This window comes from Vulpes vulpes, chromosome 1 (genome assembly GCF_048418805.1).
Source record: "Vulpes vulpes isolate BD-2025 chromosome 1, VulVul3, whole genome shotgun sequence".
Lineage (NCBI taxonomy): Eukaryota > Metazoa > Chordata > Mammalia > Carnivora > Canidae > Vulpes > Vulpes vulpes.
The window spans coordinates 184,029,083-184,044,576 of record NC_132780.1 but is presented as its reverse complement, the minus strand read 5'-3'; the positions used below and the strand labels follow the sequence as shown (position 1 = coordinate 184,044,576).

Below are 15,494 nucleotides of genomic sequence, written 5' to 3'. Positions count from 1 at the left end.
TGATCCAGAGCATTTCCCCATGTCATCCCATGCTTAAGATCTCAGATTATAGAGCCTTCTACAGGAAGACAGTTTCTCACTCTATCAACCCTATACCCTTCCTTCAAAGCACTTTTCACAATTATATTTGCATTGTTACTGGGTGTGATTTGCTTAATATCTGTTTCCCCCATAGAATATACATTTTATAAGGGCAGGAACCTTATCTGTTTTATTCACTGCTGGGTTCTCTGCATCAAGTAAAGTGTGTGACTCAATAAATATCTATAAATAAATGAATTATTATAAGAAAATGTTGAGTGTTTTGAGAATATGTATCACATTCCCCAAAGTGACTGCTGTAAAGGGGATGATAGTCATATAGAAGTAGTTTTCTGATTCTTTTTAAATCATATACCTTTATAGAAGTATATATTTTTTTTAGATATCCCAAATAAGAAAAGGATAATAAGTAGTATCATTCAAAGAACCATGAAAGGTACCTGGGTATGACCAGTAAATAAGATCACAGTGGTTAACCCATGTGCTACAATACTAAACTCACACACACTCTGACTGGTTTGCTTAATTCCTTTAAATATGTGTTGAGTACTGGGATGCTCAGCCCTGGGATGTGCAGTGTGACTATTTCAAGGCTCACAACACCAAACAAGGAAGCTCCTATGGGGCCAACCTCAGGCAGCGTTCAGACGGCATTCTCCAGCTGGGTTCCTCAGGATCTCCGCCTTAGCAGTTTGCAAGCATTCCAGCTGAATAAAAAGACAAGAAAAAAAAAATAAAGCACAGTGAGCTAAAGGCCAAAAAGCACCCTCTGGGCCTTCATAATACGAATGCTTTAGAGCCCCAAGGAGCCATCTGGGGGAGTTTCATAGTCAAGATTCAACATTTCGACTGAATGCTCTTTAATAAGCAATGGTTCAAGATGTCTTTAAGTTTTTTCACTTCACTGGAACTTCAGGGACTAAGTAGTAAAATGTGACTGAGAACCAACAATAGCTAAATTAAGAGTTACAGTAATAAATTAAAATATCAGATGGCCAAAGGGAAAAATTAAGATTTGATAAAATAAAGCTACAAAGTCTTAACCATAGATACTAGCTGACTTGTCCTTTATAGCAATTTTACTTTTCTTCCATACCTGAATATTAGTGAAATTAGGTTAAAATCAAGTATGTTGGGCAACCCGGGTGGCTCAGTGGTTTACTGCCACCTTCAGCCCAGGGCCTGATCCTGGAGATCCGGGATGGAGTCCCACATCAGGCTCCCTGCATGGAGCCTGCTTCTCCCTCTGCCTGTGTCTCTGCCTCTCTCTCTGTGTGTCTCTCATGAATAAATAAATAAAATCTTTAAAAAAATCAAGTATGTTTTGGCTAAGAATCTACAGAAAGATAATTTTAAGTACTTTGAGTATCTTTTTTTTTGTTAAGATTTATTTATTTTAGGGGGGAGGACCAGGAGAGGGAGAAAGTCTTGAGTAGACTTGGCACTGAGCACAAAGCTCCATGTAGGGCTCAATCTCATGACCCAGAGATCATGAAACTGAGCCAAAGGCTTAACTGTGCCATCCGGGTGTCCCCAGAAAGATAATTTTCTATTCAAGGTGCAGATTTCTGAAAATTAGATGAAAAAAATTAGAGAGAGAAAGGATGAAAATTTGTAGGAAATGGAAAACAGATTCTTAGAGGAGCTTTAAGATTAGAATAACTATAAATATACGATAGAATAAAGTTGTCAGGCTTGAAATAGCTCCTTGGCTGTATACTCTCTTAATCCCACTTCCCACCTCAAAGGCCCCCTTCTAGTCCCCCTCCCAACCTTTGTGTTCAATCACTGATGTAACTCTAAACAAAAAAGTAAATTATTGGGATCCCTGGGTGGCTCAGCGGTTTAGCACCTGCCTTTGGTCCAGGGCATGATTCTGGAGACCCGGGATCGAGTCCCTAGTCGGGCTCTCTGCATGGAGCCTGCTTCTCCCTCTGCCTGTGTCTCTGCCTCTCTCTCTCTCTCTCTCTCTCTCTCTGTCTCTCATGAATAAATAAAATCTTAAAAAAAAAAGTAAATTATTTAAATAATCTGGAACGCAGTCCACGACTATGCTTTACAACTCTCACTAGTGGGTCTAGCTCCTGTTTTCTAATACACTCAAGTGGCAAAATTAATTCTATTCTGGATAATCTTAAACAGGCTCCCCTTCTGTCTCAATTTTATTTTGCAAAGTGTAACTGTGAAAACACTTAAGAAAGTAATATATTAAACTGCACCTATTTCTGTTGATTTGTATAAAAGAGAGAGAGCTATGATTTCTAACCTAACTAAAATACAGTATTTGCTACATTCTATATAAACCTGAAGCTGGTATGACTGTATAGTAATTCATGTGGATATATCAAAATCTCTTTAAGTATTTCACTGTTCTTGAACATTAGGTTGTTTTGAACATTTTCATATAATTATATTTTTTATTTCTGGTTTTCTTTAATTATTGAAAATAGGATGTCTAGAATTTCATGTATTTCTAATTTAAGTTTTGACAATCCCCAAAATGAGTATCATTTTCAATTGATCCAGTATGACTGGGCAGTATGGAGACTCAGAACAATTCAAGGCACATTGTTTAATTAGCTGAGAGACTTTCCTAGCAACCTACCACTGCTACAGTTTCTTTCCAGAATCTGGGTTATAAACTCCAGGCTCTCACAGGCTAACACAAACACAAACAGAGATGGACACTTGAACTTTAAAATGGCAAAAGAACATTTATTATTACAGAGAGATATAAAAAAAAAACCCTTATCTTTCTGAAAGTCTTGTAAATGTACCCAATAACTGGACAAATGGAGAACAAGAATCCTAAAAGTTAAAATAATCCATTATTAAAGAACACATTTAAGTTGATATTTTTCAGACATTCCAAACATAATTAGAAATCATAAGATAGATTCTTATGCTGTTCCCTTGCTGTTTGGAGACCAACTCACTGAATTAGCTCTCCTCAGAAATTATCTAATTAGGGGTGCCTGGAGGGCTCAGTCAGTTAAGGATCCAACTCTTAATCTCAGCTCAGGTCTTGAACTCCAGGTTGTCAGTTCAAGACCTGTGTTGGCAGAACATGAGAGACACTTAACTCTGGAAAACAAATGAGGGGTGGCTGAAAGGGAGGAGGGCAGGGGGTTGGGGTGATTGGGTGACGGGCACTGAGGGGAGCACGTGACGGGATGAGCACTGGGTATTATGCTATGTGTTGGTAAATTGAACTCCAATAAAAAAATATATACAAGAAGAAAGAAAGAAGAAAGAAAGAAAGAAAGAAAGAAAGAAAGAAAGAAAGAAAGAAAGAAAGAAAGGCCTGTGTTGGGCTCCATGCATGGTGTGAAGCCTACTTAAAAAATAAAAATAAAAGATAAAATAAAATAAAAAAATTAAAAAAAATAAAATAAAATAAATTACCTAATTAGAACATTCTATGTCCTACAAAGTTTAGTGAAATAGACACCATTTTAAAGGCGAATTAGTTTAGTGAAATAGACACCATTTTAAAGGCTCAGGGGTTGAGACTCTGCCTTCAGCTCAGGATGTGATCCTGGGGTTCCAAGATTGAGTCCCACATGGGGCTCCCTGCATGGAGCCTGCTTCTCCCTCTGCCTAAGTCTCTGCCTCTCTCCTTCTTTGTCTCTCATGAATAAATAAGTAAACTCTTTAATAAATAAATATATAAAGGTGAATTAAAATAAGATAAAGGATGAATCGCCTCTGAAAGGTTTATTATTATTTATATTTACTATTTTTACTATATGTTATTTACTATATACCATATATACTTTTATATAAATTGTGTCCTTGAATTATAATCTTGGCTTTTGTATAAGTAACACTTGTTTTTATGTTTTAAGTTTATTAGCTATACTTTATATTTTAAGTTTCCCTTACATGAAGTGTCTACTTCACTCAGCCAGATCTCTATCTCTCCTCCTGCTCACTTCCACTTTTCCTGTGGGTGGTTGGGGGGTGAGGAGGGGCTGTGGATTTCTTCCTAAATCAGGGCACTTAGCTCTTCTCATAAGCCCAAGGAGATCCCTGCCAGTCTCCCACCCTTCCCTTCCTCAGAATCCAGAAATGGATTCAGGGCTGGACCACCCTGGCAGGGCTCCAGGAGCAGACCGATAAGAAGAAAGGCTAGAATGGCTCTCCAAGCATCTAGCTCTCAGGGGTGCTCACAGCCCATTAGAGATACAATCACACAAGCCCAAAAGGTAGTGCTATATGGAGTTGAAAACAAATGAGGTAGTTCTTTTTCTGTGAATTAAGAATAATTACGTTCAAAGTCCCTTTCAGTGGAGACCAGCTAAAACTTTCTGAGCCCAAGGGCACATAGGACTGGGCTATTCTATGAGTTCTAGAATGTATTCATCTCAGCCTCCCATATGCATGATCCCAAAACTATAAAGGTTAACTCATTCCCCTCCACAAATTAGCCTTTGTGAACACCTATGTAAGAAGCATGAGACTCTAATCTCTCTACTTCCACTTGGGGCAGAATGTTCCTCCCAGTCTTGCCTCACTTTAGAGACCAGTACTCCTGAGGTCTGATATCTGCTCCCTTGGCTCACCTGTTCCCTAAACAGGGTCCACACAGGTGTCCAGCTCGAGTCCTGGGCATCCACCAGATAGCCCAAGATCAAATTAAAGCCCTGGGGAATAACTCCCATCATCAGTGCTGTAACTTTAGGATAGAATTCAGATGCAGCTTGCTCAAAAATACTCCCAAAATTTTGGAAATTTTTTTGAGTGATTCATAAAATAAATATTTATTGAAAAACTACTTTTTTATGTAAGACCCAGAGCTGAATTCCTAGGATATAACAGCTAATACATGAGTTCCTCCTTTCATAGGGCTGACAGTGGGCCATGGTGGACAGCAAGGAGTGGCTTCAGGGTAAAACACTCTCACAGTCATCACTGATCTCTTCTCAAAGCCATACCCAGTAAGCACATCACCCAGAGCATAGCATGGTTGCTTCACAAACACAGCCTCAAGACCAACATCTAGCCTTTTCCTTCTAAACAAAAGGCTTCCTTCAGTCCCATCCTGGCCACTGACAGGGCCCATATAATTCATTCTTTAATCATAATTGTGATCAATGCAATGGACACTAAGCACAGTTTCCTCATCCTAAAAACAGTATCACCTACTTCATACTATTATTGTGAGGATTGAACAAATTAAAATTCTCAGAAGCTACCTGCCACATGATGTTAGCTATTATATTATTGTGGTTTTATTGTTCTAATTGACTATTGTAGTTTTTTTTTTTTAGAGATTTTATTTATTTATTTAAGAGAGAGAGAGGAAGAGAGAACACAAGCAGGGAGAGCAGGAAAGAGAGAGAAGCAGGTTCCCTGCTAAGCAGGGAGCCCAATGCAGGGCTCCATCCCAGGACCCTGGTCATGATCTGAACCAAAGACAGATGCTTAACTGACTGAGCCACCCAGGCACCCAGAGGACTTGGCCCATCCTGTGTAATCAGGGAAGAGATTTCTCTGAGGATGGAACATCTGTGCTGATCTCTAAAAGATAATTGTTGGGGCGCTGGGTGGCTCAGCAGTTGGGCATCTGCCTTTGGTTCAGGGCGTGATCCTGAAGTCCCTGGATCAAGTTCCGCATCACATCGGGCTCCCTGCATGGAGCCTGCTTCTCTCTTTGCCTATGTCTCTGCCTCTGTGTGTGTGTGTGTGTGTCTTTCATGAATAAATAAATAGAATCATAAATAAATTATTATATATATATATATATATTTATTTATTTATTTATTACCTGGGGGAGAGGTAGGTAGGGGGAAGAGTTGTTGAGAAGTATACTGGGCAGAGTCAACAGCCTCTGCAAAGGTCCTAAGACAGAAAGAAGCAGGGGCCTATTAGAGGCCAGAGGGCAGATCACACAAACAGTATTAAGAATATTGGTCTCAGGGTACCTGGCTAGCTCAGCTGGTGGAGCTTTCAATTCTTAATCTCAGGGTCATGAGTTTGAGCCACACATTGAGCAGAAAACTTACTTAAAAAAACAAAAAGAAAAAGTAGTATTGGTCTCTATCCTTGAAGCAGTGGGAGTCCACAGAAGGTTTTAAAGTAAGAGACTGGTATGATAAGATTTGCATTTTAAAAAGATCGGTCTGGCTGTGGTTTGAAGGTTACTGGAAAGGTGCCAGAGTTCCCAAAGGAACAAAAGGGAACCTCCTACTCTTTAGCCCACTGTATAAGCGTAATCACCAGTTCACACAATCAACCTCTCCCCAACATCCAGACCCCTCTAGTTTCGTGTCTGAGGAATTGCATCTACTTGCCCTCATCAGATATTATCCTGATTAAACATGCCAAGTACTTGTCTCCTGGGCCTTACACATGGCTGGCACTAACTCACTGGTTGGCTGACCTTGAATTCCCTGTTCTTGTGGGCTCAACTCTCCCCTTCAGTGATTGCTAAGTTCAATGGTGGTACCTAAGGAGAAACCTTAAGGTAAGGAGAAAGAAATACCAAGTGTCAAGTTCCTTATCTCACTCAACCCCAACCAGTCTCCTCATGTGCATGAACCCAATACTTTTGTAGACACCTGGTACTGTGTATGTCCAGCCTCCCACAAGGTTCTGTTGGCAATCAAACACCTCCCACCCCTAGGCCTTAGCTGACTGGTCTAAGAGACTGGGCCTAACCCAAGTTGAGCTAATCACAACCCTTCTCTGGGATTTAGAATTGGAACCACCAGTCTCCACACCAGTTGGGCTGCTCACTTGCAAATAAAAACAATACAGGAAATGATATTGGTGGTTATTTTTATACTAATCTTATCTCTACTTAAAATTTTGACATTTTGTTTATCATCAACTTTGAAACACTGCATTAAGATATTATTTACTTTGAGAAGACGTGGTATATACATATACAAGGCTATATTATTACTCAGCCATAGAAAAGAATGAGATCTTACCATTTGCGATGAGGTAGAAGGAGCTAGGGAGTATTATGCTAAGTGAAGTAAGTCAGTCAGAGAAAGACAAATACCACATGATTTCACTCATATGTATTATTTAAGAAACAAAACAAATGAGCATAGGGAAAGGGGGGGGGGCAAACCAAGAGACTCTTAACTATTGAGAACAAACCAGTGTTTACCAGAGGGGAGGCAGGTAGAGGGATCAGTAAAATAGATGATGGGGATGAAGGAGTGCACTTGTGATGAACACCAGTTGCTGTATATAAGTGCTGAATCACTAAATTGTATACCTGAAATTAATATTACTCTGCATGTTAAATAACTGGAATTTAAATAAAAACTTTAAAAAAATACAAATTAACATATGAACCTTTAGGGGGATATTGCATAACAGGGAATTCAAGGTCAGTCAACCAGTGAATTAAATAGTGCCAGCCATGTATATATAAAAATATACATTAAAAAAATTCATATATGATAGATTGTACTTAATTAAAAGTTGAAGAATATTAATTAATGTCTTATTGAGACCACAATTAAATAATCTTTTAATCTATATGAATCTCATTTAACTATGTGAAAGTAAGATGCATGCCTATTTTATAGAATTTAACATTTTTATCTACTTAGCAAAGGTTGAAGCTGAACAAATGATTTATCAGGTGAAGTAATTCAACCAGATGTTGGTAGAACTGAATAAAATGCTGCACAAACTTAAAAATACATATATTGTTTACCTTGATCATAGAGTTTTCTAGTACTCTCTTAAATTCGGCACCTCACCTGTCTCACCTTAGTCTCAGCTCTGTTTTCTGCCATGTGGATTAAGGACACCAAGAAAGTAATTATGCAGAGAAAAGAAACAGGTAAACAGAGAGAAAGAGACAAGAGATGCAGAGAGGACATTTTGGATCTTCCATGCGCACCTCCCTCGGGGGTTCCTAAAACAACCTAGATCCTCGTAACAAATTCCTTGTTTATTTAAGCTAACTCAACAGAGGGTTAAAAGATTCCTAAGAAATGCAATTAAGGTCCTACATAAGATTTTGTTTGGGAAAAAAGAGAGACTTTGTTGCTTCAAAAACACATATTCATTTATTTTGCGCTTATCAAAAAACCTGACCATCATTTAAATTTTAGCTATTGCTTCTAGGGGAAAAATGCACTCCAAGAACTCCCCAGAAACCAGGTTTAGATAACTAATGTACATATTTTTATGACATTTAATGCTGTTTCCTCCACCTTCTTTAAAAGGCCAAGCTCCTCAAGACTCAGTTTTAAATGGTTTTCCACACAAATTCATTATATGAGGAGGAGGCAAATGCTATTTATGCCTGTGGCTTAGTGGTCAACCACTGAATATATAAAAATATCATTTTGGTAAAGAGAATTTACTGACGTCACTAAGTATCATTTAAAGGCATGAAATATATTTATAAAAATAGTTAAGAAAACATGTATTTAAATTTTCAGTATCTTTTGATCAGTTTCTTGGCTCAGCTTAATGAACTTGGGAAAGAAAGAAGGGAATTTTTCTGCAGCATAATTAGTATAAAGACACAAGGCAGATACAGTGCTTATCATTGTAGAGATTAGCTGTGATACTACTTAAAACATGCAACGTCCCCCAAAAGACTAGTAACACAAATTTCAGTCTTTGCAGTTAAAAATACAACCAAATAAATGCAGCTTGGAAACATAAAACAAATATTTTATAAAATGGAGCCACATTCATATATCAATCAACTTGATGCCAAGTTACCAAGGGCTAGTTACTTAACCTTTTTCAAGACTCAATTTTGTCATTTTCTAAAAATACAGATAATGCCACCTTATCACAGGGCTGTTATAATACATGGCACATATCTAGTTCAAAGACTGATAAATCACAGGGTCTCAATAAACATCAATGTGTCTCCCTTTATTATACATACAAATATGACTCACATAGTAAATTGCTCAGATGACAGGTATGTGGGTGAATTTTTACTTTTGTTTCATTTCTTGATAATGTAGTTTACATGCTAAGAACTGATGTTTTTTTAATGCCAAAAATACATATAGTAGCAATCTTCTCAAGAACATTCTGCAGTTTGGGATGATTCAGGGCCCCACTCCAAGCTCTCTAGCAGATGCCTGCATTCACCCCAGGAAACGCAGCAAACGCTTTTCAAAAGTACAGCAATTCTTTGACATATCAAAATTATTCACTGGCCTCACCCCTAGGAAATGTTTGTTGAGGAATCCCCTCTTTTACTGGTGAGTTCCTTTTCAAATATAATCTGCTTGGTACACAGGATTGATAAGGTTAAACCTTTATAGTTTTACTTTCATTAAAATGTTTCAAAGCTGCCAGAGTTTTGTTTAGATTTTTTTTTTGAAGTGAACTTTGAAAATACAGTGTTTTCAAAGGAAAAAAAAATCTTTAAACCATAATTGTGTGAAAAGGAAAGGAAAAAAAAGTATCTTATAGGTTATATGCAAAAGAAAGACCAGGAAGCCTAATATAAGTTAATATAATCAACAAACATAAGATATTAAAAATTAAGCTGCTTTACTTACACCAATTAGGTGTACATGCAAAGAAAGATAGCCTCGATGAACTAGGCTATATGAACTAATCTGGGTTAATATAATCAACAAACTAAACTAAAAATTAAACTACCTTAATTATACCAATTAAGTGTAATTAAGATGTACATCAATCCTAAGAAGTTTATTCTTGCTATTACTCTAAATTTAATAATATTTTAGTACTATGCTTTTAAAAATATTTGATGATTTTAGGGCACTGGGTGGCTCAGTCAGTAAAGCATCTGCATTCGGCTCAGGTCATGATCTCAGGTCCTGGGATCAAACCCTGTGGGAGGCTTCCTGCTCAGTGGGGAGCCTGCTTCTCCTTCTTCCTCTGCCCCTCCACCCTGCTCATGCTGCTTCTCAGATAAATGAAAATAAATCCTAATAAAAAAGTAAGAATACCTGATGATTTTTAAAGATATTATTTTTGATCCTAGCAGTTTATAGTAATTAAAGGGAAGTATCACTAGCATTTTTAAGGGGGGGGAGAGGCAAAAGGAGAGCGAGAGAGAATCTTAAGTGGGATCCACACCCAGCATGGGGCCCGAATTGGGGCTGTATCCCAAAACCTTGAGATCATGACCTGAGCCGAAATCAAGAGTTGGAGGCTTAACCAACTGAGCCATCTAGGTGCCCCTCACCAGCTTTTAAGCAGGCAGAAGTAAGATGCAAGAGACACAGAACTGATTTACAGGAAGAAAGCCAAGAGATTAAAAGGGTATAAGAATTATAAGTTTCTACTATGAAAAACTAGTTACACTAGATGATTCTTCAAAAAACTGACAGCTGGTCAACAAATTATATTAAGTTAATGTCTTAAAAGGAAATGTTACTCTAAGCATAAAAGAATAAGGACACGTGCAACAATCCCAATCAGTATTTTAATAATATATTACATATGGTGATAATTTATCTTTAATTCTTATTATTTCACAAATTGGTATATTTTTAACACGAGTACATTAATATGTTTTCGCACCAGTACATCACTGTGTGGTATCTCATAAAAGATATTAGATATCCTTTTAGTCTGAAAGGCAAACATTTAAGGGTACCCCACTGGCATACTTTCCTGTAGAGAATATTCACTCATGAAAATTAACAAGGATGTTTGCCCTTTCAGACAGTAAAGATAGTAAGCTCTGCCTCCAATAAAAAGAAGTGAGATGACTTAACTTTAACAGAAAAGGCCCAAAGTGTGATTAAAGTACAGTTCACTACCTAAATAGAAATTTAGGCCAAAAGAACAAAATTGCCCCGTTCTTTAAAAATCTTACAACTCTTTGAATATATAAAATAAAAGATTTGGGGATCCCTGGGTGGCTCAGTGGTTTAGCACCTGCCTTCAGCCCAGGGTATGATCCTGGAGTCCTAGGATCGAGTTCCACGTCAGGATCCATGCATGGAGCCTGCTTCTCCCTCTGCCTGTGTCTCTGCCTCTCTCTCTCTCTCTCTCTCTCTCTCTCTCTCTCTGTGTCTCTCATGAATAAATAAATAAAATATTTTTTAAAAATAAAACTTTAAAAATTAAAAAAATAAAAGATTTAATCATTCAGAACATAGGCCTGAGAGCATAACTTTAAGACCTTTCTATTAAACAATTTCTTTTGTAACTTTTAATTAAAAATAATTTGAGGGGTGCCTGGGTGGTTCAGTTGGTTAAGTGTCTGTCTTCAACTCAGGTCATGATCTCCAGGTCCTCAGTTTGAGCCCTGTGTCAGGCTCCCTGCTCAGCGGGGAGTCTGTTTCTCCCTCTCTGTCTGCCCCTTCTCCCACTCATGCTCTCTGTCTCTCTCAAATAAATAACTAAAATATTCAAAAATAAATAAATAAATAAATAAAAATAATTCAAAATAATAACCACTTTGCCTACCACCATGAGCCAAAAGCTTTCTTTGACTGCTCTTATACTATGATGTACTTTACATGCATGATCTCATTTAATCCTGACAACTTTATGTGGATGATATTATCACTGTCCCTTTATTGACAAGAAACCTGGGGGCAGGGAATAAACAACTGACTGAAAGTGAAAGGACTAGGAAGGAATGGATAGTGTTGGGGATTAAAACCTAGTCTGTGTGACTCCAAAGCTTAGAGTCTTAATTATTCTGCTCTGCTCCCACACCTTATCAAAAACCATAAAAATACTGCTTTTACAGATGTATCTAAGATTTTATGAAAATTATAGAAAAAAGATAATCAGCATGTTCTTCTTAAAACTCTAAGACAGGACTATGTATATACAATAAAGTGAGTTATAATCCTATGAGAGAGGGGAAGAAAGTTAAATTATCTCTTGCAGATGGATCTCACCAAAGGTTGCCAGGATACACAGACAACCAGTGTAAACTGGCCCAGCACAATAATCCCAGATAAATAGATATTTATAATGGGAGAGAGCAAAGTCTATAAACTATGGGACACATAAAATCATCAACTGTTTTAAATAAGATGACAGACATGTAACCACACCTCTACTAGGAAAGGAGAGTCAATATCCATGAAATCTGTGAAGGCACATGGAATAGTGCTTCCAGGTCTTCTACACTATCTAATGTTTACAGATTTGAAAGCAAAGCATCTACTATAGTGCTTGGTACACAGTGGTACTCAATCAACATTAGTTTGACTCTCCTTCTCTGCCTCCTGGATGGAAATATCCTGGATAGAGGGCACATTCTGCAAAAGTGCAGATAAGAGCATAGCTGGGAGAAACGTGTTGGATGACACAGTCAGCCTCAGGTAGAATCGGACAAGATAAGGTTCACAGGGATCAAGAAATGTTTCTGGAATTCATTAAAAAAAATAATTATCAGAACAGAGGAAGGACAGCTCAAGAGTCACATGAGGAATTTGTACAACTGTGAAGCATTGTCAAAAGAGCATGAGCTAGAAGACAATCCATTAATATTTTCAACATATAAAGTATTAATACATCAATAAGGAAAAGAAGAAAAACTCTATAAATAAAGGACAAGAGCATAAATAGGCAAATCCCCCAAAGTGGAGATATAAAGGAACATTAAACATATAAATGTTCTCTCAGGTTATTAATAAAAATGCAAATAAATCAACACTAAAATGCCATTTCCTACCAATCGCCTTTAAAGAATGATGACGGTTAATGGGAACAAGGAAAATGATGCTCTTATACACGTAGGTGGGTGTTTAAATGGATACTCATTCCAGAGGGCAATCTGTAAAGAGGTATGAAAAGGCCTTAAGATGGGCAAAGCCTTTGATCTAGAAATCCCACATCTAAAAACTCACTCTATGGAAAGAATCACATAAGTGTGCAAAAGTATGTACAATGGGGTTCCCTGGAATGTCGTTTATGTGAACAAAACTGGAAGTAAACTGTATGTTAGGGAATGAGTTAAACAGTGGAAAACCAAGCAATAGTTTAAAACAATGAATACTTATTAACATGAAAAATTACTTACATGTTTTAAGAAAAAAAACAATAAATCAATACATATTATAGTATGTAAAACTGCTTTTGCAAAAATACATATTTTATATTAATAAATATTTACTATCATCTGCAAGATTTAAAAACTTTTGGTCATCTGTATTTTTCTACAATAAATACAGACTTTGATGTGCATAATTAAAAACAAGGGTAACAAGAAGAGGTTGCCAGGTGTGTCCTAGTTCAGTACTTACCAGAAATCATAACTTTAGGGAAGTGGATTAATTCCAAGACTTAGCTTCTTCATACAGTAAATTTGGACAATAATAAGCTATACCTTTCAGGGCTAGTAGCAAAACTAAAAGCAAAAGTACTTCGAAACTGTAAAGTACTTGACAAATATTGGTTGTTATTACTAGCTGACAGAAAATCCACTAAAAGGCAACTGGTACAGACAGAGGCTGGAGAAAGATTGGTAAGACTCTCAGATGACATCAGAAGAAGAGTGGGGGAAGAGCTGGTCCTCCCCACCTGCACAGGTCAGCATGTGTGTCCCTCGGTACTATGTTAAAGGGAGGCCATGGTGATGATGAAGATGAGAGCACTGAGTAAGTGTCCAGCACAATAGTGCTTTCCTTACCTTCTTTACTTCATTAGGCATTTTACTATCCCCTTTTTTATGGCTTGGATGCTAAGGCATAAAGAGGTCAGGTAATTTGCTGAAAGCGACCAACTGGGAAGTGGTGAAACCAGGCTTCCAACCCAGCAGACTGGCTCCAGAGGCCACACTCTTAAATATAACTAACACTATCAAAGGGGATATATTCCAAAACACAGTCACACCCTGAAGTACTGAAGGGATCAAGACCACTAGCTGTGAGCAAGAAGTATCAGGCTAGAGACTTAAGACAACATCAACTCCAACTCAAAATGAAGGAAGTTTCCAATAATCTAAAACGGCCAAAGACTGAATAAGTTACTATGCAAGGTAGTATCTCGATCACTGGAAGTCAAAACTGGAACTACAATACATCTGTGGTCATTCGAAAGGGAACTCAAATGGCCCTACTAAGCCTATCTGACCCATAGAAGCCACCAACAGGAGATTAGGACCTGCAACCACTACTGGCTGGTATCTCCCAAGGAAGTTTCTGTTATGGCTGAACTGTGTCTCCGCCAAGGTTACACATCCAAGCCCTAACCCCCATTACCTTAGAATGTGACTATGTTTAGAGATAAGGCCTTTAGAGAGGTAACTGAGGTAAGAAAAGGTTATGCTGGCGAGCTCTAATGCAAGTCCTTATGAGAAGAGGTGAGGACACATGCAAACAGAGAGGAAGGAAATAAGCATGTGAGGACATAGCAAGAGGATGGCCATCTACAAGCCAAGGAGACAGGCCTCAGAAGAAACCAACCCTGACAACATCTTTATTTCCAACTTACAACCTCCAGAACCAACAGAAAATAAATTTTTGCCGTATAAGCCACCTGGTCTATGGGATTTGTTAAGGCAGCCCTAGAAGACTAATTCAGTTCCCAACGATGGGCACAGCCCACTAGGAGCAGGACCTTGCCATCATTCTGCTCCATGATGATAATGAGCCTTCTCCAGCCACTGCTGACTCCATCTATCAGTCTCTTCTGAGCTCCTTCAGCTCACGGGGTGGGCCATTACCAGTGACCACCCTGTCTCCAAGGCTGGGACAGCTCATGCTCTCCTCAAAGCTGGGCCACAGGTGACTCTAAAAAACCATCAACCTCACAGGACTCCTGGCCTGAGGTGGCTGCCTCTCTACTACTGCTCCCTAGGAATACCTGCCTCCCTGCTTTCACTTTTCCAGTCAGTGCTCACCTTCCTCCAGGTGTAAAACCCACCACTCTTTGAGGAATTCACTCTGGGGTATTGCTCACACTCCTAGGCATACAGTTTGTGTGTTCCACCAGAGTGCTCTCCCTCCTAGGTTTCGTAACACCTGCCACCTTCCAGAACTCTGTCTCCAAGGTCAACCTATGTGCACCTGTAAGCTTTCTATGCAGAAAGCTTCACTTCAGGTAATTATCTTTCTCAGGAGGCGCCTTCTACCAAGCTTTCTTCTGTCCATAACACCACCAGTCTGGCACACAATGACCACAAATGTCCCCACTCTTTCCAATTCAGTCCTGCTGCTGGATCCACCCACAGAAGGAAGCCACCCATCTCCACATGCTGGAGGATGTGGAGACCCAGTTCCAGACAAGATACCCAGGTATATGGCACTCAAATGAATACAGGCAAAAGCCCTTAGCCATCTGGTCATCTCACTGTTGTGTTCAAAACTGTAGGTACAAAGTCAAATTCCCTTCGATGGACCCCTGCAGGCATTTCCAGCATTGTGTCCTGCCATGACTCCCTGTTTTCTGGTCGCAGTCATGCAGATCTACTCATCCACACTGAACTGTTCTCTCTCTTCAGGGCACTGGTATCTATTGTGTTCCCTGCCCAGGACTTTCTACCCCTCTGCTTTGCCTGGCTTGCT

General features: G+C 38.6%; 1 protein-coding gene across 8 annotated transcripts in view; it reads right to left on the bottom strand.

Moving 5' to 3' along the window:
* The window catches only part of KLHL32 (kelch like family member 32), a 275,868-nt gene that overhangs the window by 228,342 nt on the left and 32,032 nt on the right, over nt 1-15,494 (bottom strand). For all 8 annotated transcript variants that reach the window (XR_011997162.1, XR_011997170.1, XR_011997169.1 and 5 more), the window contains exon 2: nt 674-749. Coding sequence is in view for 4 of the 8 variants with exons in the window: in XM_026002906.2 (XP_025858691.1) it covers nt 674-696 (23 nt within the window). In the remaining 4 variants the exon portion in view is untranslated. The remainder of the gene's footprint in view (nt 1-673; nt 750-15,494) is intronic.